This window comes from Megalopta genalis, chromosome 7 (genome assembly GCF_051020955.1).
Source record: "Megalopta genalis isolate 19385.01 chromosome 7, iyMegGena1_principal, whole genome shotgun sequence".
Taxonomy (NCBI): Eukaryota; Metazoa; Arthropoda; class Insecta; order Hymenoptera; family Halictidae; genus Megalopta; species Megalopta genalis.
The window spans coordinates 22,026,901-22,050,030 of NC_135019.1; the positions used below are offsets into that span (position 1 = coordinate 22,026,901).

The 23,130-nt window shown below is 44.4% G+C and overlaps 1 protein-coding gene across 1 annotated transcript; it reads left to right on the plus strand.

Annotated features, from left to right (window-relative positions):
• Positions 1-9,607: 9,607 nt before the first annotated feature.
• Positions 9,608-12,747, plus strand: LOC143259841 (uncharacterized). The gene is made up of 2 exons (XM_076523567.1): positions 9,608-10,202; positions 11,183-12,747. The coding sequence occupies exons 1-2, from the start codon at positions 9,608-9,610 to the stop codon at positions 12,745-12,747; spliced, it is 2,160 nt and encodes a 719-aa protein (XP_076379682.1).
• The last annotated feature ends 10,383 nt before the right edge of the window (positions 12,748-23,130 follow it).

The following is a 23,130-nucleotide window of genomic DNA, read 5'->3' on the forward strand; positions in this document are numbered from 1 at the left end:
CATATGTGCACATTTGATTTAACTTTTTATGTCATGCGACGTCGCCTCGGTCCCCGCGAGTCCCCAGATGCAAGCAAGGGCGACTCCGGAATTCTAAGGCCGTTAGACCAGGCCACGCACGGCCGTACGTGCGTGGTCCACCCAGCGCAAGCTCGATCCCCTTAAGATTCAACGCGGAACGCGATATCAAGTCCGAGCGCCAGGCACCAGACCACTCCCACGCGAAACGCAAAATGTGTTTCTCCACCGCCGAATCGGAAACCGGTGGGCGCGAGAGGATCTATTAAACGGGGTTTAGGTTTCGATCACAGGAATAGGGGTGGGTACGGCCAGGCGGATCTCGCGGATGAAATTACGACGCCAAAATGAGCTCTAGATTAATGTTTAATCGTGTCGATGTTTACAGAATTGCGCTGCCCCGTGGCTGCACCCGAAAGTCCGCGCTCTTTACAGTGGGCGGAGGATAGTCGTCCGTGGTTCGCTTGTCGAGATTTCCTTACAATCGGAGGGCCTAAACATAAGTACTCTCGACATGCAGATATTCAGCACAGTTTCAATTTGACTGTCGAGCTCGCCCACGCAGCGCGAATGGCACGAAAGTACGGCGGCGGCCGTCAGGAAGGCGGCCCGAAACGCCGACACTGTGGGGATTCCAGAGCTCGTCGAAATCGTCGGACTCGGATTCAAATCGGATCGCGAATCGTACCAGAATCCCCGAGTTGACCGAACGCACGCGATATCGGCGATCGTCACACTTTCCACTTTCCCGGAATACCAAGTCCCCGAGCAAACCTTCCGAGCGTGACGGAGATTCCGCGAAACTCCGTAAACGTCACCCCTCAGGAACAGACGGTATCGTGCGACGAGAGGCGCCTCCACGCGCGAGAGCTCTGAGTTCTTCGAAGGTCTACTCGCCTTCCCCCGCGCCTAGCTCCGAGCCACCACGCGATATTACGCGAAGGATCACAGAAAACGACTCACCGCCTCCGACCCTTCTCACCGCTCGTCATCCTTCGGTCTCCTGTGTCTTCCTCATCACCGCGACTTCGCTCTTTCTCCCGCTCGCTGGCACCCTCTCGCTCTCTCTCTCTCTCTCTCTCGCTTACACTCGTGCTCGCTCTTTTACACACTGACTTTAGCTCACACTTCCGATACGTACGCTACGCTTGGGCGGTTCGCTTAATAGTGATCCTTCGCGATTTTCTGGTCGCGACGGGGCGCAATCCTCGGTACCCCCCACCACTCTACTCGCTCGTGGGTCTTAGCCCAATTGGCTTGCCTAATTGTGCGATAAGGAATTGAAGCAGGACTGTCCCGCGGAAGGCCTGCGGCCCGAGGCTGCATCCGACTTTTCCCGAGTACTCCTAACATCCATTCAGCGCACCTTCGCACCATCCACGCTTCCTTCCTCCTTAACCCTTTCGCTACGGCAGCCCCATCCGCCGAAGTACCGAACGGAAACTCGCTCCGGAGATATGCATAATGCGCGTGGTTTCTGTATATATGTTGTTCGAAGTCTTAAATAATCACTGTGCCGAATAAAACAATCGTCGCTCTAATGTGACAAGTATATTTACATTTATAATTGCAAAATACTTACAAAATTATAGGTAACATAGGTATTTACATAATTACGAAGCCTAACGGTTAAATGTTTGATATAATTAGTAACGAGAGAAAAATTATTAAAATATAATAATATGTAAAAACTAATAATATAATTCTATGTGATATATTTGAAAGCAAGGATCTATACAAAGGCCAACGTCGCAATCTTTGCACTCGTACCGCGCGAATCCGTTCTTTTATCATTTTTGCTGCAAATTACACATCCGCGTCTTCTGTGTACACTTCATTTCGATGCCGCATATATGCGGCGCCCGTACCCATAGGTCGTCGAGCGGATGCCGCGAATATGCGGCGCTCGGCGCGAAAGGGTTAAAGTTCCTTTGGCTTTTGGTCCTGGTCGCCCCCGGGTTGGTTGGCCCGTGTGCGAAGTGTCATCCACCTATGCGCGTGTAGGACGTTTTGAGGGTGACCTACAATAGGGCACGGTCCCATTCCGACGGCAGCCAAAGGGTGCCTTCTTAGCGGGTCGGTGGCGGGCACTAGGTCCGCTCCTGAAAACTTCCGAAAATCCACCGAACTTCCGAATATCCGGGCGAAAATACACCGAATTCTTCTCCCGGGGAGTGCTCTCATGCCAGTTGCAAATTCATGTACACCATAGGGGGGGGGGGGGTGATCCGCTCCTCTGTCGCGGCGTTTTCTTCCGCTTCTACCCGATAGCGAGGTGGCGTCACGAAAGCGCCACATCACAGTCAAAATCACTCAAACATTTCATATGTTCATAGCCCCATTATCCCGTTGCAAGGCAAGACAGATATAACATAAAAAAGCATATACAATATGAATTTAAATGATGTTACGTATTACATACAATATTTTATGATTATAGGTGATTATTGATGATTCTTTTAAAATTCCTCCTTTCTACTGATTTAAATAGCATGTATGTATTGTGATGTGGTACCTCATTCGCGAGTCCTAAAACGCGACTCCGGAATCCTAAGGCCCTGTGGTCGGACCACGCATGGCCGTACGGACGTGATCTATCTGGCACAAGACGCGATATCCAGGAATCCGACGCAAAGTTGGATAAGATATTCAGGTGTCAGGCATCGGAAGAGTGCAACGTGAAACGCAAACTATTTCTGCGGCGGCTGTTGAACACCGGCGCACGCGCGATGGAATGAACACGACAATGACTCAATGATTCGAACACAGGAATAGCGGAGATTTGCCCTTACGGCAGAGCATATCTCCCAGTATTGAATGATGGCTCGAGCATAAGCTCCAGATTGATCTTTAATCGTTTCGTCAGAGAATTACAAATTTGGTAGGAACGAGACTGGATCCGAGAGCTCCCACTCCTTATACAATATTTACGAGAGATGTTCACTCGCGGCACAAAGTTGTCGGATTTCTCGATGCTATGGCAGTACGATAATGCGGTATGTACTTTGTACAGAATCGTCGCGTCACGATAGGTCGTAAAACGCAGATAATCGACGTAATTACAATCTGATTTTCGAGCTCGGTAGCAGAGCAAGACGCAATTCGGCGTGGCTGGCACGCGATGACAAAAAACGTACAAGAGCGTGGTAACAGTCTACAGGAGATCGACAGAGCAATCGCTAAAGAGACAAGGATACTCGAGATCTTTGAAATTCATTGGAATTACACTGGTCGCGAAACGAGCTAGAATCCCCCAGCTGATCGAAAATTACAGAATTGACGATTGTTACACTTCTTATTTAGTTACTTCACTTACTTCAACGCAAGGTCCTCGAGGAGAACCATCGAGCACTACGAAACGACGTGAAAATTCCTCAAATGCTCACCGCGTAGGAATGGAATGGTAGTCGTTAGTACGCCCTTGACTTGCTCATTCCCGCTAGACGGCACCTCTGACTTCTGGACTAATTAGGCCCGCATGGCCTAAGTAGTTAGCACGCCAGGCACACGATTTTCGGCGATAATGGAAGCCGATCCTGCGTACCTCCCACCTCACTCATTATCGGGACTTAGCCCCTATTAGCCTGCCTAAACACACAACATTAAAATTCGGTAGGACCGCCGGCCCGAGACCGATTTCGATTTCTTCATAACTAGAGGAAATCATCGACATCTTCAGAGCGTCTCCACACCACTCACGCTCGACGGAGTCCTTCCTTCGCGGCACTAGGCGCCGACAGGACATCAAATGTGGACGCTCCTGAGAACTCCTGTGTTGGGATGGCTGGTCTCTGGGTTTGTCCACTCGTATATGAGATGATATTCCTTTTTCTGCACGCAGTATTCTCTGGAGTGGCCAGCAATTTATAGAATGATCCCAATACTTGGTATTGGGATCGTTAGCTACGGGGTGCCATACAGAGAGGCTCGATGAGTACGTGGCACTCTGCTGAAATCTCCGATGGGCTCGACCCGCAGAATATGAATTAGAAAATGCGTAATTTCACCAGATTTTTTCCTCGGGACGTGCTGTTCTGACGATCAAGCGCACGTACGGTCCTAGAGAGAGAGAGAGAGAGAGAGAGAGAGAGAGAGAGAGAGAGAGAGAGAGAGAGAGAGAGCTGTCCGAAATTGTTCTCACTTCTAAACTCCATTTAAATGAATATTTATTACTATTTATTGTTGTGAAATCAAAACAAAGAATTAATTTTAAAAGGTAATTTTTCAATTACCTTTCATTTTTAATTTAAAAGTATTTCATCACATTCAGGGGTCGACTGCTGTCGATCATACAGGCAAAACGTCGTTACTCAGCAGACGAGTGACAACGCAAAACGTGCAAGGCATACTGTTTTAAGTTGCCACACGAAGAGCGCTGCCGAGCAGGTGAGCGACACACATAAGAAGACGCTGCTTGATAGATTTGTCGTTGGTCTAAAAATAGATCGCTTTAGCCAAAATACGGCAACTGGTGATCGTCGTCAATCCTCTTTCTCACGATGAATCGCCATTCTCTTTCAAAAGCGAATGATTCGTAAGTTTTTCTCGAGAAGATTGCCGTGCGCGAAAGAGTGGGACTCGCGAATCCTACGTATCTCGCAAAATTCCGGTAGCGAAAGCGCGGCTTACCGTATCATCTAGCACTGAAATCAGTGCCTAACGGCCAATCAGCAGTAATTAGCCGCCGTGCCGCGATCACTCACGGATCTAAAAGGTCGACCGCAACGCGACTCGACAGCATTTCGCTGGGAGTCCGACTGTTAGGTGTTTCTGTAATGTGATTTCCGAGTCCTAGGTGCTTCTAGGTCCGCGGGTAGCATTACATCCCTGGTTCGCGAGCGAGACAGTAGAGCAGGATGCGCAGTGCCTACACCGACTCATCCAGCCTGTCCAAATGACTTGTACGCGAAAGCAGGCGTAAGCGATTGAACGGTGCGGTGAAATACGACTCTGTCGGGAATCGGCTGCGAAGTGGTATTGTCGGCGAGAGGTTTTAGATGCCTCCAGAGCGTTTCGGGGCGATTGGTAGATGCGCGTCTATTTTTAGGCGAATGCAGCGCAATAAAGGGACAAATCGCTTCCCTCTTCTCGATTAGACGCGTATGATTGACACTCGCTGGGTTTTGTGTATTCTAGATCTCGGTTTTGGCCGGTAGGCAGTCGGCCGAAGAAGGAAGCTTCCTCCTCCACGACGCGCCGTTCAAAGTACATTTCAATTGTATCTTGAGGCAGTTTCCACTAGCCGATCCCAATAAGGAGTTGGACTAAAAATTTTGTGAGAGAGGAGCGAAATGGATTGCAGGGAAAGTAAGTTGTCGGTAAATAGTGTTTAAAAGTGGGAACACATTAGAGACCTAGGCCCAAGGCGAGAATAACGCTATAATTGTGTCCAGTAAATTGTTTGTAGATGAAGGAGAAACGGATTGGTCTAAAGGGTTATAACGAAAATCTCAAGAAATGCTTAGTATCCAAAACGAAAGGAAGAACTCAGTCGCGGCATCTACAAATATCGAAAAGCAGAGAATAAAAAATTAGAGTAAAAGTCCCCATGAAATTAAATCTTTACCATAGTTCGCATAAGGATTCGGCGTACGTTTCGAAACCAAGTTGTAAACCAAGAAACTCACAAAATGAGCTGATGTTAGTCAAACTTTTAAATAAAACAAACCAGGGGGTAGAAGAAATTAAACCAGAAGATTTTAGGAAATTTAATACAAATTTTAGTTCTGCTAGCAATGACAATGAATTTGTTAAAACCAATAAGAAAGAGATGACAGGTTTTAATTCTTTCATACCACAATACATTACCAGATAAATAAGACTGGATTTTAAGTGAATCGGTGGTCCTGACCTTCTCGAGGGGACAACTTTCCCTGATTATATTAAATTATATAAATTGGTTCACACTCCAGTGGAAGTATATGTTGATTCTATTAAAATTTGCTATGAATGTCTAAAATTTGGTCACACAATTACATTTTGCCGCAGTGAGAGGATGTGTAGAAACTGTGGGAAACCCGGCCACAACCAAAGGGAATGTACGAACAAAAATAACCCAATATGCACACATTGCAAAGGAGAATACTGGATGTTACATCTTAACTATTTATCTCCAAAGAATAACAAAGAAGTGAATTGACAACAGGCTCTTCTTAACATTAGTTTTTATGAAGCAGGCCAACTAGTGTTCGGACAACAAAAACCTTAAGCACAATCAAAGTTATTGAGAAAAGAACAAAGGGACGACAGGACGACAAAGGAAAACTTTCCTAGGAAAAAATTATTAAAATGAAAATGATTGATAGGCAGCAACTACCTGTGGCTAGGAAAAATGTATGGTCATAAGTTTATTTGACAAAAACGGCGAGACGGCGTACACCGAATGTCGAACGTACGTTGACCCGCGGCCCGCGATCCGGCCGGAACACTAATTTAATAATAAATAATCGCGTTAAAGAACGTATGGGTTTTGTTTACTAGAGAAATATGAATAATATTATCAATAAAAAAAACTCTCCCATTTACTTGTAAATCCACTTCATGCATGGACATGTGTGCAGGAGGATAGTGCATTGACCTCGTACAATTTATGATGAACTGCACAGCTGATTTGTAACCGACGGTGACGAAAAAAAGAATGTCTCCGGGCAGGCAATTTCAACGTTTACTTTCACTACATTATCACTAAACACTGATCACTTATCAATAATTTTTATGGACGAACTTTCCTGAATTAATATGTATGGCCCTGAAAAGAGCCGATTGTTTTATGCGACGCGTTCGAAGTTCTCACCGTTAGCGACACGTATGTACTGCGTTGATGGGACGAACTGCGGAAGACTAGCACGATGGCCGACAGTGTTTCGTTTTCCTACAAGCAAATTTCAACTGTTTCCCTACGAACGCGAACATTGTCAGCCATCGTGCTAGTCTTCCGCAGTTCGCCCGTCAACGCGGTATGTGTTCTTAATGATAAGAACTTCGGGGATGTGTATAGTGCTAAAGTTGGCTTTGAGGGTTTTGGCGGCTCTGTTACCAACCAATTGAGTTTGAGCCTGAGATATGTAACTGTTGAAGACCAGAGAAGTGGGTGTTGTTGGATATGAACCTGGGGCAAACGGTGAACCGGGTTTTTGTGTTTAAGTGTGAAAAGGATAGCTTGAGTTTTTGCAGGATTTATATGGAGTTCCAAGTTGAGAAAAAAGAATCTATGGTATTGAGGTATTCTTACATTCGGGACAGTAGTACTGTAGGTTGCCATGATGATGATAGCAAGGCGGTGTCATCGGCGAACAGGGCCAAGGAACATTGTTCTTGTGCAGGAATATAATTAATATATTATATAAGTTGAAGAGAACCGAACTAAGGATGAAACCTTGCAGAACACAGACGGTGATTGTGCGGTGCCTTGATTGGTTACCGCAGAGATTGGCAAAGAATTTTCTGTTAACAAGGTAGGATTGAATGATTCTGATAATGTGTGTGTGGAAACCAAGGAAGTGCAATTTATATAGCAGCGCGTCGTGCCAGACTGTGTCAAAAGCTTTGGCAAGGTCTAGCAGAAATAGTGCAGAATAAAGCCGGGTATTCATTTCGTGGGTTTCCACGATTTTACCGCATATTAGTAGGAGACTGATGGGTTTGTAGTTATTGGGTGTATTGTGTGATTTGCCAGGTTTGGGTATGGGAATAATCTTAGCTAATTTCCATTGGGAAGGGAAATAGCCTGCGGTATGTACAGATTTTATGATGTAGTATAGTTTAATTATTATTTTGAATGATGTATTTTTGAGCACACACATGGGCACTGTTACATGGTCCAGTCCTGGAACTTTCTTAAGCTTCAGTTTTTTGACGATGTTGTGGATGAATTTAGGGTTGATGTGAAAGAAGGAGTTGTCGATGGTGGAGGTGTGAGCAAAATTTGCAGTAAAGTCTTTGACATCAGGTTCTTTAAGTGAGTCAGTTGTGGATGTTTGGAGATGAATCTATTCGAAAGTGTCGGCGAGAATGTCCGATTTAACTTACTTGTCATAAATGGTGGATTGATCAGTAACTAGCGTCGGAATAGTTCGAGATCTATTGTAAGTGAGTGAGGTGTTGCTCTTTTTTCGAGATAATTTGCCAATGCCGGGCATTCGCGGAAGTTGGCCGAGTGAAGGCCGTTCCACTTGAAGCATTTAGGTGTAACTTCGTACAGTTTGGAACATTCTTTGAAAAAGCGAGGCCCGGCGCATTTGACGCAGTGCGAGGGCAGATTACAATTGGAGGAGTGACCGAAGGCCTGGCAACGATAGCACTGTGTGTGTTTAGTCTTATACACGTACTTGTCTCAGTACACTCTCTGGTTCGAAAGAGGAATTTAATTTTATGGATATCCTGAATTGAAGTGCCCATCGGGAAATTGACTCTACAGGGTATCCCAAAAATGTCTCGCAATACGGAACTGTGGGGCTTTGCAATCTGCAGCTTTGTTTACGAGTTATTAACGAAAAACACTGGCGAATGAGAGGTGACGGTGCGAGGGAGAGAGAGTCCGCACAGCTCGAGGCTTTGACAAAACGCTGTTCACCTCTACTTTAGAACGTCTGAAGAATATTTACTAATTTTTCGGACCCGAAATAATATGTAGTTTATCCATGAAAGCCGTTTTAATCTTCTGGTGTGCATGACACTGTTCCGTCCTTCCACGGAATTTCGGGCCGCATCGGCTCAGCTTTCTCTGGGACGAATTCCCTTTTCCTTCCACCCCCCCCCCCCCCAAAAGAAGAAAAAAACATTTATTGACGGGAAAACTCCGACTCAACGAGGCGAGTTGCCCGTCCGTCAACGAGCGACGTGCCATTGACAAAAGGTAGCGTCCGTTAGGTTTCTAAGGTCGTAGATGCCATAACTTTCCTTCCGGCAATGAAACCATTTACATCCTTTAAACAAGGTACGCCTTCATAGGCAGCATTTTTTATGACGGGCTAGTACGCATCGCTTCGGTCGCCGTTCAGGTTTTTTTGCTATCTGCGGCACTGCGTGCTACGTCATCTCCGCATCCCCTTCCATCGCATCAATGTCCACTCAATTTCCAGTATTCGATCCACGAACCAGTATATAAGCTCAAACCCAATGCAAAGGCCGGTCTTCACTCGATAGTCAGCATCACCTTAGTCTTCAAGCAGTCGTCAGTTTCAGTTCATAACATCAATCGTGATCATTCTTGTTTAGTGACACATTCTAAACCAAATATTTGTCCCTTTCTAATCAAACGGACAAAAATATTGCTCCACTCCGTCGCGCAGCGGACTCGGCTTTACAACCCGAAGGATAATTAATATCGCGAGTGGCAATATCGGGTGTGAATACGACGCACCCAAACATTGGTCCTTCGAGCCGGATTGTGTCTTCGTGAATCCTTCAACGGACACCGACGACGCAACCAACAACCAGCAACTAGCAACCAGTCCAACAACCAGCAACTAGCAACCAGTCCAACAACATCCAAGCTGACCAACACACGGTCAGGAACGTCTTCGCATCGAAAAGGTAGGCTCTTACATTGCATCGCCAATTCCTATTTTGCGTTCCATCCCTCCAAACAATGGCTTCACAAGAGATATCGCTCAGCACTCTACGACGTAAACGTGGCAACATAATCGGCCAAATCACGGCTCTCACAAAGATTCTCGACAACTCGCAAGACCCCAATAATTACAACGAATCCCTCATCACCGAATATCTAGATGGACTCCGTAAGGCTTGGGAACGATTCGACGACATCCAATTAGACATAGAGATGCTAGATCATTCAGAAGAATCGCGTCGATTCGAAATTCAGGGCTCTTATTACGCCGTAACAGCCCGCGCGAAACAAATGATTCGAAACAACGAGCAAATACACACGCGTACCCATTGCCCCGGATCACCATTCACGACGGTTTCGGCCCCGATGGCCATCAAGCTTCCAGAAATGCGATTATCGACATTCGACGGAACTCTAGAGAATTGGACATCATTTTACGACCTATTCTCATCAATGATCGACCGCAACGAAGACCTGACCCCTGTTCAAAGGTTACAATATCTTCGATCGACGCTCACGGGGAAGGCTGCCGCGTGCATCCAATCATTGCAAACTACAGATGTAAACTACCTAGATGCAATAGAGACATTAAAGGACAAATTCGACTGGCCACGTAAAACCATCTTACGACACTGCGATGCCATTCGAGACATTCCAACCCTATCTAAAGATAGTCCAGAAGCGATCGGGGACCTTCTCGATACCTTAAACCAACATCTGCGCGCATTGAAAAACCTCGGGGAACCGATCGAAACCTGGAATTCACTCTTGATCTCAATCATCATTTCACATACACACATCTAATCAACTTCTTAAGAAAACGCGCAAACTGCTCATCGAATTCAGTCGCCAAATCTAACGCGAATCCGGTAAACCGTCACATTCTACCGACCATGCATACCAAGAGCCCTATCGCAAGAATTCCGCGGGCACAAACATATTTAACATCAACCCCACAATGTACAATCTGCAACGGCCCACACACGGTGCGCGAGTGCGAAACGTTCATTCAGGCCTCTCCCACCACGTGATACAAAACCGTAACCACCAAATCGCTGTGCCACAACTGCTTAAGATCTGGTCACTCCACTCAAACATGTAGATCGTCGTTCAACTGCCGTATTTGCAACCAACGGCACCATACCCTCTTACACCAACAAGGAGACCCAGATAATCGGCATTTCAACACTTCGTCGAGTTCACCCACACGCGATAAAACCACACCCAGCCAAGATACTTCCGAGCACGAGCAATCATCGATATCGCCATGACTAACTCCTCAAAAGGGGTCAACGGGAACGGGTACCCAAAATGCCTTCATTGTGGATTCCCATACGAACGAGCTACTCGTGACGGCAATAGTACACACAAAAAACAACTCAAATCAATCAATTCCGTGCCGGACTCTAATCGACACTTGCTCAACCACCAACTTCATCACGCAAGATCTGTCAAAAAGGCTGGCATTACCTCAAAGGCGGTGTTCAATTCCCGTCGGGGCACTCGACTCACTAAACACGGTAGTAAAACATACAGTCAAGGCCACCATTCAATCAAGACTAAACAATTATCATCGAACATTAACGTTTTTAGTCGTCCCAACCATCGCCACATCAATTCCTGGCGACCAGATCGATCGGACAGTTCTAGAAATCCCAAAAAACCTCAAACTGGCAGATCCGACGTTCCATCGTCCAGCCCCAATCGACATGCTGTTGGGTGCTGGCACAGCATTATCCATTCTAAGTGTAGGTCAAATCCATCTTTCAAAACCACATCATCCAGACCTATACCTTCAAAAGACAATGCTAGGTTGGGTAATCGGGGGGAGCGCACCCTCACTCCAACAAAATCAAAGGGTGTCATGCCACGCCAACATTACTCCCAACACTATGCTACAATGCGACCTCACCCGATTTTGGGAATTAGAAGACGGTCCACAAACACGTCACTACTCAGACGCGGAAACGGCGTGCGAGGAAAACTTCAAACACACTATCACACGGAACGTAGAAGGAAGGTACATAGTGGCCCTTCCATTCAACCAACACAAGACGAAACTGGGGGAATCCAAATCCATAGCCCATAAGCGACTGATGTCCCTCGAACGAAAATTACGCCGAGATCCAGCATTAACCATCCAATACGAGGCGGTTCTCAACGACTATCTTGATCAGGGTTACATGTCACAAGTACCAGACAACAAGGAGGGATGTTACCTCCCGCACCACGGTGTGATCAAACTCTCCAGTCAAACAACGAAACTCCGCGTGGTTTTCGACGGATCCGCAGCCACCAGCACCGGTCTGTCCCTCAACGACGCCCTACACACCGGACCCAAATTACAGAACGACCTCCTCTATATCCTGCTTAGATTCCGCACGCATCAGTACGTCATCACCGGTGACATCGAAAAGATGTACAGGCAGTTCCTGGTCCGTCCAGAGGATAGGAAATACCAACAAATACTCTGGCGTGATGACGACGGCGAAATCAAAACTTATCAATTAAACACCGTTACATTCGGATTATCAGCGGCCCCTTACTTAGCTATACGATGCCTAACACAACTGGCAGAGGACGAAGGTCATCGTTTCAACCACGCGTCCAACATTATCAAACGGGATTTTTACGTAGACGATCTGCTAACCGGAACCACGACAATAGAAGAGGCCATTTCACTGCGAAATGACCTCACATCGCTTCTCAACTCGGCAGGACTGCACATGCGACAATGGGCATCGAACGACAGATGTCTATTAGAGGGTCTAACCGAAGAACATATCAACAAACAAATTCACCTGGGCGACTCCTCCGTCATCAAGACTCTGGGAATAGTCTGGAATTCAACACACGACTCCATCACATACACCGTTAAACCGATCGTTCACACAACTCGTGTCACCAAACGTATGATAAGTTCTGAAATAGCAAGGATCTATGACCCACTGGACTTATTGGGACCAGTTATCATCGTCGCGAAACTCCTTCTACAAGAGCTCTGGACCCTGAAAATAGACTGGGACAAATCCTTGCCGATGACTATCCACGCGAAATGGCTGCAGTATTACACCAAACTTCCCTTGCTAAACAATGTACGCTTTCAACGGAAGGTCATCATTTCATCCGCGACCACGGCTTTGTTTACGAGTTATTAACGAAAAGAGTGACCAATGAGAGGCGAGATATGCTGGCGCATGGCGGCCGAACCAATGAGCGCACAAAGCTCAGTTCCGCTCATTGGCTCGGCCGCCAAGCGCTGGGCAAGCTCGCCTCTCATTGGTCAGTGTTTTTCGTTAATAATTCGTAAACGAAGCCACAGGTTGCATTTTCGCTAAGGAAAAAGTTACTTCAAATAATCCCAGGAACTTCTCATTTCCGGTTTGCGAGACATTTTTGGGACATCCTTTATAAAATATTTTTGTTTTGCAAAATGGGCCAGTGACACTGCAATGTTTTACACTTTCTCTATCATTGATTTCATGGCGTAAGCATAATTTACTAAGTATGATACATATATTCGAGTATAACAAATATATATTTTTATATAAAAAAAGGTCATTTTAATTTTTATATAATACTATATGATAATACTATATTATATGATACTCTCAAGATTGACTCACGATGTTCTATGCCAGAACTTGTCCTATGCTTGTCCGTACGGGCAACAATTTTCAATCCAGAGCAAACACCAAATGGCTCTAAGCCAAAGCCTCAAGGGCAATATTCCCCCCTCCCCCTTAGATCCCTGTGTGACTCCCCACTAGTAACGACACGTTAACGCTAATAAAGATCAACTACAGGTTAGGTCGAGATTGAGTGAAATAGAATGAGTATCGGACGATCAGCGTAAGTCTAGTGACACAGGCACTAACTACGTGCCCCACTCCTCGTTTGACCGTCTACGCGATTTACGGTGTTCGAGACGATAGCGAAATGCCCGTGGGCTCGAAGCGCGATTACGTTGACCGGTCCCCTGGATCCCGGTTCTGGATCTCATGAACACTCCAAGAACGCTACGCAATCAAGCCACTGAAATACAAACTAAGGACACTCAAGAAGTTGACCTCCGTTATCAACTGCTATTTTTCTCGGCTCCTGGCCGATATTTTAATTTCCGAGGGACAGGTAAGCCTCGTACTGCCCCTGGTTGCCAATATGGTCCGTTTTGTCGTCGTCTGCTGCCCAACAGTACTCGGCAGCCTGTTGCGTCACGATCTCTTAAATTCTTTTAAACTTGAGTCTCTTAGATCCGAGGTACGGTTTTTGTGATTTCGCCGTCGTGGCGCGCAATTCGGTTCCTACGTGCGATTATTCATTCCTAGAGATCCCTCAGGGAGGAGAGCTGCAATTTTAGTACTATCACAAAATGGATCGGAATGTCAAGATGGTCTCCTGCCGAGATCTTTTTTCGTAGCTTGGTACCCCGTACGAGGCGCTTTCCCGTTTTCAGGATATTAGACAAACACACCCCTTACACCTGTTCTACAAAACCTTAATTGTCTTAGCGCATGGATCTCTCTCCGGGCGGAACCTCTTTCCTATCGGTCAAACCTTACTACTTCTTTACGAAGATTTCTACTTCTACGAGGCGGTTTTAATCATGGATATTCCTGAAATACTTTTGATCTCGCGGACCCTTACGTTATTTCTTAAGGCTTAATAATGGGCTCAGTGCATCTCGGGCTACTTCCGCTTGCCCTTGCTGTTCTTTCGGGCCTGACCCGACCCCAGGTTGTAGCCACGTCTCCGGGCCTCCGCTGAGTGCACTTCTAACCGCATCTTTACGCCGGACAAGGGCGGACGTAATTTCGGAACATAATGCATCGGTTCGCCTTGTGATGTCTACCGCAGCACCAACACCCATTATAGGAATCTAGGTCCCGCATGACCATGATCCGCGATTTCAATGAGAGTTCAAAAGTTATGTCCCCGAGGATGTAGGGGTATCTGGAGAGATGATTGGGGATTCCGGTTTCCTCTCCCTCTCCAGGGTTGGCTTCAATGTCCGGATGATGGGTTTACAGGCTCCGCATGGCCTCATCAGCGTGAACCTGACCTCTGTCAAGATTGAGGGCTCCTCCCTCGGCATCGTTAACGTCGGCGGCTGAGTCGGCCGTGATCGATATCAGATTCCAGGAGAACGATCGGATGCGTTGGCCCACTTGATGACGATTGCTGCGTTCGTTGTCGTGAGCACGTTGCTCGTGCCAGTCGTCGTGGCGAGGCAGCGAGTTGTCTTTTTGCCAGAATCAAGCCATAGATGCTGATGTTCTAGCGTAGCCTTTGTAAGTGACGCGTTGTCCTCATGATGTCCACCGATCTGTTGACGTCGTCGTAGGTCCAGGAACTCGCGCGCAAATCCTAGGTGACAAGTGTTTCCGTAGATCGACTGCGACGGCCACACTAGGAGAGGGATTACGTAAGTCTCGGCCTATTTCAATCCTCCTGGCGTTGATCCATGCTGTTTGTATATGGCTCTCGGTTGTAGTTTTCGTCTCCAGGTGGTGCTGTAGTTTTCTGGTCTGTCAGAAGATTGCGTTGTATTCATCGTCGGGATTACCTGTGTGGCGGTTGTTGAAAGACGGAGTTTTCGATGGAAAAAGGAAAGGAGAGCGTTTCGTCCGGGACCCGCTAGAGGACTCATCAGTGAGGCTATTATAGATATGATGGTGCTCTCTATATAGTAAGATAGACTGTAATTATAGTTTAACACTTAAATTTATTCGGTCCTAGATATTGAAAACTAAACCCGCTTTTTAGTCGCGTTTAGGGCCTTTATATATCCAAAATTTCCTTGAAAACCCGTAGTCGGGGTGTCCATATGTGTCGCGATTCCAGAAGGTTCATCTTCGTACTGTCTTCAAAGGTATTTGACTCACGATATACAGAGTAATCCTGACCGGCTGGCGCTAACCTGGCATACGCCTTGAGGAAGGAGTAAGAAAAAAAACTTCGGAAAATTCAACGAACTTGGTCCCCCATTATTGGTTAGTACTACCTCGGGAGTTCCCCGTCGCGTAAAAACTAACTCCTCTAGGGCTTCTGCTATTCCTGCCCCGTTGGCACGACGAAATGGGGTGCATTCCACCCATTTGATAAATAGATCCTGAATGACCAGGAGGTCATTCGTCGGAAGTCATCACGGGACTTCAACGCGTCCCCTGCCCATCATCCCGAAAGGGAGTGTTTGATCCACTTTCGTACACTGACAGGTAAAGCAACATCTTATGTATTCCAAGATGGTACGAAATACCCCTGGCCAATAATAACGGGTCGCGATGCGATGGTATGTTTTTTTCGATAAATGGCGCGATTCTTGTGTAGCGATCGTGATTCTTATGCAGTAGTTCTGAATTCCCCTCCACCAGAACCACCAGTTTCCATTCGTCCCCGTCGCTATCTTCGCGATCAGAAGATCTGTCCAACGGTAATACAGGCCATCGCCCTAAATGTGTGCCAGTCTTTAAATCTTTCCAGATTCCGTGTAATTTCTGCAAATTTTCTATCATATCAGCGGGGTCGCACCGCTGCACAATGATGCGATCTTATGGGCGTTCAAGACAATCATCGTAACTTCTAAACTAATTAATTTTCGACCTAAGTACGTTAATCATTTTTTAAAGAGAATACAAAGATGAATCGATTTGTAAATAGTATACAATTATGTTCAAAAAATTGCAATGATTTTGTTCTTTTTCTTTTTGTTGAATAAAGAAATCTTTTAGCAACATTTAGTATTGTAACTTTTTAGAAACATTTAATTTTGATTCGAAACATTTTTTATTAAGAATTACGGTCCGCCACCAAAATCCGGAGAAAAGGAACGATTCGTTTTAACAAAAGTTTATTGTTCAAATTATAAGAATTACAAAAAAGCTGTTTTTACATAACTAGTGAAATCCTTTTAGAATACGGTTACTCTACGTAACCCCCTTTTGCTTCAATGACGGCTTCAATCCTTGGCTTGAAATGCTGCACGCTCATTGTAGCGTGTCTTGGTCCATATTGGCAAATGCCAGCTCGATAGCCGTCCGAAGAGATATCACGTTGGGATGTCTCGACTTGTTGGTCATTCGTTCAATGACGCTCCACACGTAGTAATCGAATGGATTGAAATCTAGACCGTTCGGAGGTCAAAATTCTTTGGACCGAAACATGTCCACATTAATCGACAGCCAGTCTTGAATTAAGTGACTCATGTGTGCTGGTGCACCATTCTGTTGGAAGATATGCGACCTTCCAACGGGCACAGTATCTATCTACGTCTTCACTATATTGTAGTGAAAAACGCGGTGGTGACGGTTCCTTTCTTTTGAATGAAATGTGGTGACACGACGTGACCCTCACTGGAAACGACGCTTAGGACATGAACTGGCAGACTTTTCTTTTGAATGGCTTTGTCTCGTTGGATTAGCAGAGCTTTTTTCGAATGTCTCTGAAGCAAAAAAAAACGGAGCCGCACATCATAGACAGTCGATTTCGAGTACCCAAAGAACCGAATAAGCTTCGATAACACAAAATCAAACTTTTTTTCTGATTTCCTATAGCCACTATGAAATTCTTGTAGAGCTTCACTCACTCCCCGATCAAGGATGCGGAAACCAAATTGCTCCATCACCCTCAGTTTTCGAAAAAAACGAGCTTTTGTAAAAACCCAAAATTTTCGACAAAAATGAGGTATTGCATGAAGAGTACAAACGTTAGAAAGTTCTAATCGGTCTTAAAAGATAGAGAAAAGTTTCCCGAATATAGTGACATGCAATTTATTAATTGTTTTTGGTCCTAAATAGCAATAAATTAATGTCAAAGCTTAAAAAATTGTCGACGTGCGCAGTTTCTGCGCAATATTTTTGTACTTTTACGAAAAGTTGTTTATCTTGCACGAAAATACTACCCAGGACCGGATTCTGTAGACATTTCTGAAATAGTAACGGCCCGGTAAAAGTGTCAGAACGATGTATTGGGTTGGCAACTAAGTAATTGCCGATTTCATTTATAGATGTCTCTCATTCCCATTCTTATGATATCCGTAAATGGTATATTATAAAATTATTATTATTATTACTATTATTATTATGTTATTTTTTATTATCCGTGAATGTTAGCAACTGGACAAATCGAATGCAGCGGTCAAGGAAAAGCGACCAGAATTGGTCAATCGTAAAGGTGTCATTTTCCACCAGGACAATGCTAGGCCGCACACGTCTTTGTCCACTTGGCAAAAATTGATGAATATTGGCTAGGAATTGATGTTACATCCACGCACGTAATGGCGCGAGATCATATAGTCCTGATCTCGCGCCATCGGATTACCACTTATTTCGATCCCTGGACAACTCCCTTTGTGGCAAAGCTTTTAATGATGATGACGCTGTAAAATCTCACTTAACTCAGTTTTTGGCCGAAAAGGATCAGACTTTCTACGAGCGTGGAATTTTCAAGTTGTCAGAGAGATGGCAAAAGGTCATCGAACAAAATGGAAAATACATTACAGATTAAACTTCATTCCAAGTAAAAAAATTTTTTATTTCATTGAACAAATCGGCAATTACTTAGTTGTCAACCCAATACATTTCGAGTAGATCGAGAAAATGTTCCTCGGCAACATATGCACGACGTTTTGCCGCCATGTTCTTCGCTGCTCACTTCTCTCGGTTTGGCAGGGCCGAAGCTATGCGTAATCAACACCGATAAAGAGATCCAATGGAGTACCCACTTTGCGTAAATAATATTTGAATCTTTTTTAGAACTTCAATGTTCTGTCTTTTTTTACATATTTCTATGGATACTAATCACCAAACTTGTGAAAAATCTTTTAATTAGTTTCGATTAAAAAAAATTACATTGAAAATTGTTGTATAGTTTAAACTTTAGTATTAACAGTAAAAAATAAGAAAAAGGAGGAAAGTAAAAATAGTTTGTATTCAATTTAGAGTTACCTGTAGCATACTCGACGTAAAAATAGTTAAAAGTGGCTTCATTTTGCACCAATAGTAATCTGACTACATCGTGGTTATCTTCTTTTCGTGGTATCGCTTTTCCATCATAGCTATATCCTGATGAAATCGTTCACCGTGTTCATCACTTATATTGTTCCGTCCTGGACGGATCAACACCAGGCAATCTGTCAGGTCATTCGAGGGCCTACGGGGCCTAATCTACGGTCCCGAGAAAAGCTGCCTGACAGACCAATAAAATAAACCGAACGCTACGGGACAAGGTCCAATACTTCGGCGGATTTACAACGACGACCCGCTATAACTATCTTTTTATACCGTTTACTTTACCGGTTAGTACCGGTAAAGTAAAAAATAAGGAAAATAATTTTTTTTTACTGCACCTTAGCCGGAGACCCAAAGTGGTCTCCAACTGCCTTCCGTCGGCTTGCCCTTTTCTCAAGGCCCTAGAGCAACGTCTTCGGAAGTGGGGGCAGGTAGGGGGTGAAGCCAATCAGGCTTCAAAAATGGGCCGAACAAAATTGACTCCATCCCGAGCAAGTCAACCTGCGGAACGAAACTTGACGATACATGGAAGTCTTTCGGTAACTCTCACGAGAGACGTGTCAAGTACTCTCACACATCTAATGTCTACAATGATTGAGCAACAGGGCCGAGGCCGGCTCTGACCGGGCGAAGCAGTGCTTGCTTATGCCGGTCGATGTTAAAGCAGCTGAAACCACTGCGAAGAGAGAGGTCCGCATCCGGAAACTGCGGACGTCGTGCTTGGAGAAACCCCCTCCTCACCGTTTACCGGTTCATCGGAAGGGAAGATCGTCCCGCGAGGGAGGTGACTCACTTAGCCATTCCCCCGGCGAGTCGGCCCCTGGGGGGGGGGGGGCGAGCCGCCGGGAGAATGTTTCCAGCGGGGGCCACGGGGAGGCGGAGTCACCAGCGTAGCGCTCGATCTCTTAGTACTCTCACACAATTGTAAACCTGGCTCTTCTGTAAACAAACTGCGTTGTTTTACTTTACGACACAGTTTGAGCTTTTTTACAAATCTACTCCACCGCCATTAAGTTGTCGTTGGAGGCGCAGCATTTGGAAGAGCAACTTTCAATCTGCGCACCGTGCGATATATTCGCACGGCCCTAACATACATCACTAAGATTCGATGGAAAAAAATCTAAATGAGACTGTAAAAAATGTATTTTTAAAGACATATTACACCCAAGTCTTTCACAGTTTTATAATCAGTTATTCACGATGGTAACGTAATTTTTTGATTTTTGCTTGCCAAGAAAACATTTTGTTGTCAGTTTAATGGAAGTCCATACTGCTTTTTCAACGATACTTAAATTTGTCCGTAAAATCATCGTCTGCCATTAAATTTCTTATTTGAGGTCCCACAAACACATCTTTTTTTATTTTTACTTCGGATAAATAAACAAATTTTGATTTTCAATAAGCAAAGCCAGGTTCTGATTTATCCATGGCTTCGACAAAGTTTTTCATAAGCCTTAATTTCATATATAAAGGTAACAAATACACTTTTTTAGGATCAACTAAATTGTTGTATATAACGTTCTTTTAGCCCGGAATCAATTGTTACCTCAGGGTCCAATCCTTTCTTCTAATAGTCTTTCCTCTACTGACCCACTCACAGAGGAAGCAATCTGTATACCCCATCAACAGGCCAAGTAGCATACAGATATTCCAATTGTATTGTTCGTACTTTATGTATTGTAAAATTAATTTAAGGGAAACATATGATTCTCTCATGTGCCTGGTGTACGTAACTGAAATCAGTGGAAAAATGTTGCCAATGTGCAGTAAAATGGCTTTTAAGCTACTTTTCGATGCATCAATAAACGATCTTCACTCTTGCGGATCATGTTTAAATCCTAAACTATTTAATAATGCATCGATATCATCACATACACAAAGGTTTTCATACATTTTGAAGAATTGTTCCTGTACCTGATTGCGTTTTCTATAGTACGTCACGTTCGTTAATTTGTGCAGCAAATTCCATACCCGAAGCCGAGATCCCAGAAGCTGCGCCTGATTCTTCGTTAGATGCAAATCCGGACGAGATCATTTAAATTGACTTACATAATAAAATGTGGCTCTTTTGATGCGCTTGGTTCTATTTTAAACTCAGTTTCTTTAATGCTAGACCTGATTTCTTCACATTGAATTTCATCTTCCAGTTCTGTATTTTTGTTAATATTTGTGTTAATTGATGGTGGTGCCAGTACAAATAATTCCTTCAAATGTAGAATGGGACAAATAGGAGAACGTACATTTTGATATTTTATTTACCGTTTAACCATCTTGTTAAAGCCATCAATTGTACATAAGCAAAAGTTACAGCCGGTAACGTGATTGCTTAGGTCTCTCCATGTCATGGGAATAGCAATGGGCATTTTTCTGTCACGTATTTTTTGTCAAGCTGAAAGTATATTTGCACAATGGCTATAAGAACAATGCGGGGCCCAATACTTGTCCTGATCGCCCAATTTACACTTAAAATAATTCTCGTAGGCCTTTGTAATAGAAGGTGTTATTTTTCGGCGTGCCGATTTCACAACGAACTCCTTACAAATATAACAAAATGTGTCAGGGTTATTTATACACACTACACTACACTATAAATTAATTAATACGTTATTTACACTACACACTAATACTATAAATTATGTATCCGAAAAAGGCGTTGCCTTTTCCGAAGACTCGTAGATGGATACTTTTCCTTAAATCTCCACCCTGTGCGGGGGAAAAGGGACATATTTTGCCACAGTTCCTTAATGCTAATTTTTTGGGATTTTCCGAGGCCGCGCTGATCATGCGGTCAGGTAGTCCCATAGCAGTATATGGCTGGCGACGTTTTCATCAGCGAAATCTGCTGTGCACGTGAACATCGGGGGAAGGTTTTCCTCCCCTGACACTTGACATCAGCAAGTAGACAGATCGGATGGTTATTACGATCGCCGACCGTATGCCGCTACAACCGGTATGTTAAAATGGAAAAAGGAATCACATATTAAAAGGTACGAAGAACGTGGTTTTAGGGATATAGAAGTAAGATTATTAATTTTCAAATGGAGAAATAATAAAAGAAAAATGCTGAACAAAAAATATTCATTTTATCCTGAATTTGTTCGAATTATAAGTATATCATATATACAGTTATCATTTAAATTATAGCGATAATATGATTGTTAGGATCGACCCACTCGATTTGAATTCAAACCTGTGGAGAAATGGAACCGAAAGGGTGGATCGCATGTTACGAATTAGATCACGATTAAACTCTGTAACAACTTCGGGCAAGTTGCCCTTACGTTTATTTATAAGAATAGTAACAGCGTAGATCGCTGAGGGTTACAATATTTTTAACGGAAACGAATTTATCAAAAGGTGTCGACCGAGCTTCACTCTCTCGAGTGCACTCACAGACCAATAATTGTCGACTGAGAGGAAAAGAACTGTTATCGGAATACGTCGGCCGAAAGATATCGCTCACAAGAAGCGAACGAATGAAGAGAAGGAAATTGTCGAAGTATGTCGACCAAAACGAATAACTAACACAGATTCGCACGCGCAACGAATACACTACGTCGTGGTGCTCTAAAAGCACGAGTTTGGTGACACGTCGGCAGAAAAAAACCTCACGGAATCAGGCCGCGAGCGACCGAGATCAAACTAGAAAGCAAGCGCACAGGGACGTCTGGGTGCCGAATTTTGAACCACCAGCCCATGCGGTCGAACGCAGAGACCAAATCTCGAGTAGTTTCTTAATATTGAGGGTCGAGGAAGCCACGAAATCTCTCCTCAAAGAAATGCGAATCAAAAAAGCCGTCTAACGATGGGGAGCTACGGATAGGAAACTCGATATTCGCATACACTCCCGGCTTCTATCTGATCTCAGTCGATTAACGTGTTTCTATTTCTAAGCGAAGGGATGAACTCGCTAGGTCGCGAAGGATCTAACAATTCTCCCGCTAAAACGAAAGCAATGTCGGCAGCTTGAGACGCCATGCTACTTAGGGGCAGACCGATCGGCTTGCTTACTGAAACTCAACTATTTGTCAGTGAGGCTTTGTGCTGAGCGAGCAGTACACCTTTCACCGCTATCGGCGCTGGTAGGACACCCGGCCCTGTGGGGCCAACAATACACCCGAAATTTGACGAATAGGTGATCGTAGCTGCAGCGAGTACCGAATCAGTACCAGCACACACACATACACGACACACACCCAGCAGCTAGAAATCGCTGTTCCTAACAACGACCATAAATAAATAATAATTTTTAAAACGTTAAACTTCTTTAAACATATTGTTAAATATATATTTAAATATTTATTTAAATATATAGCGTACAAGTCCAAATTATATCAGTGTTCGAATACTTTCATGACACACTGCAATTACTCTGGTGTAATTTTTTTGCGAAATACATCACAGTTTGGTGATTAGTATCCACAGAAATATGTAAAAAACATAGAACATTGAAGTACTAAAAAAAATTCAAATATCATTTACACAAAGTGGGTAAAATTGTAACTCATTGGACCTCTTTATTGGTGTTGATTA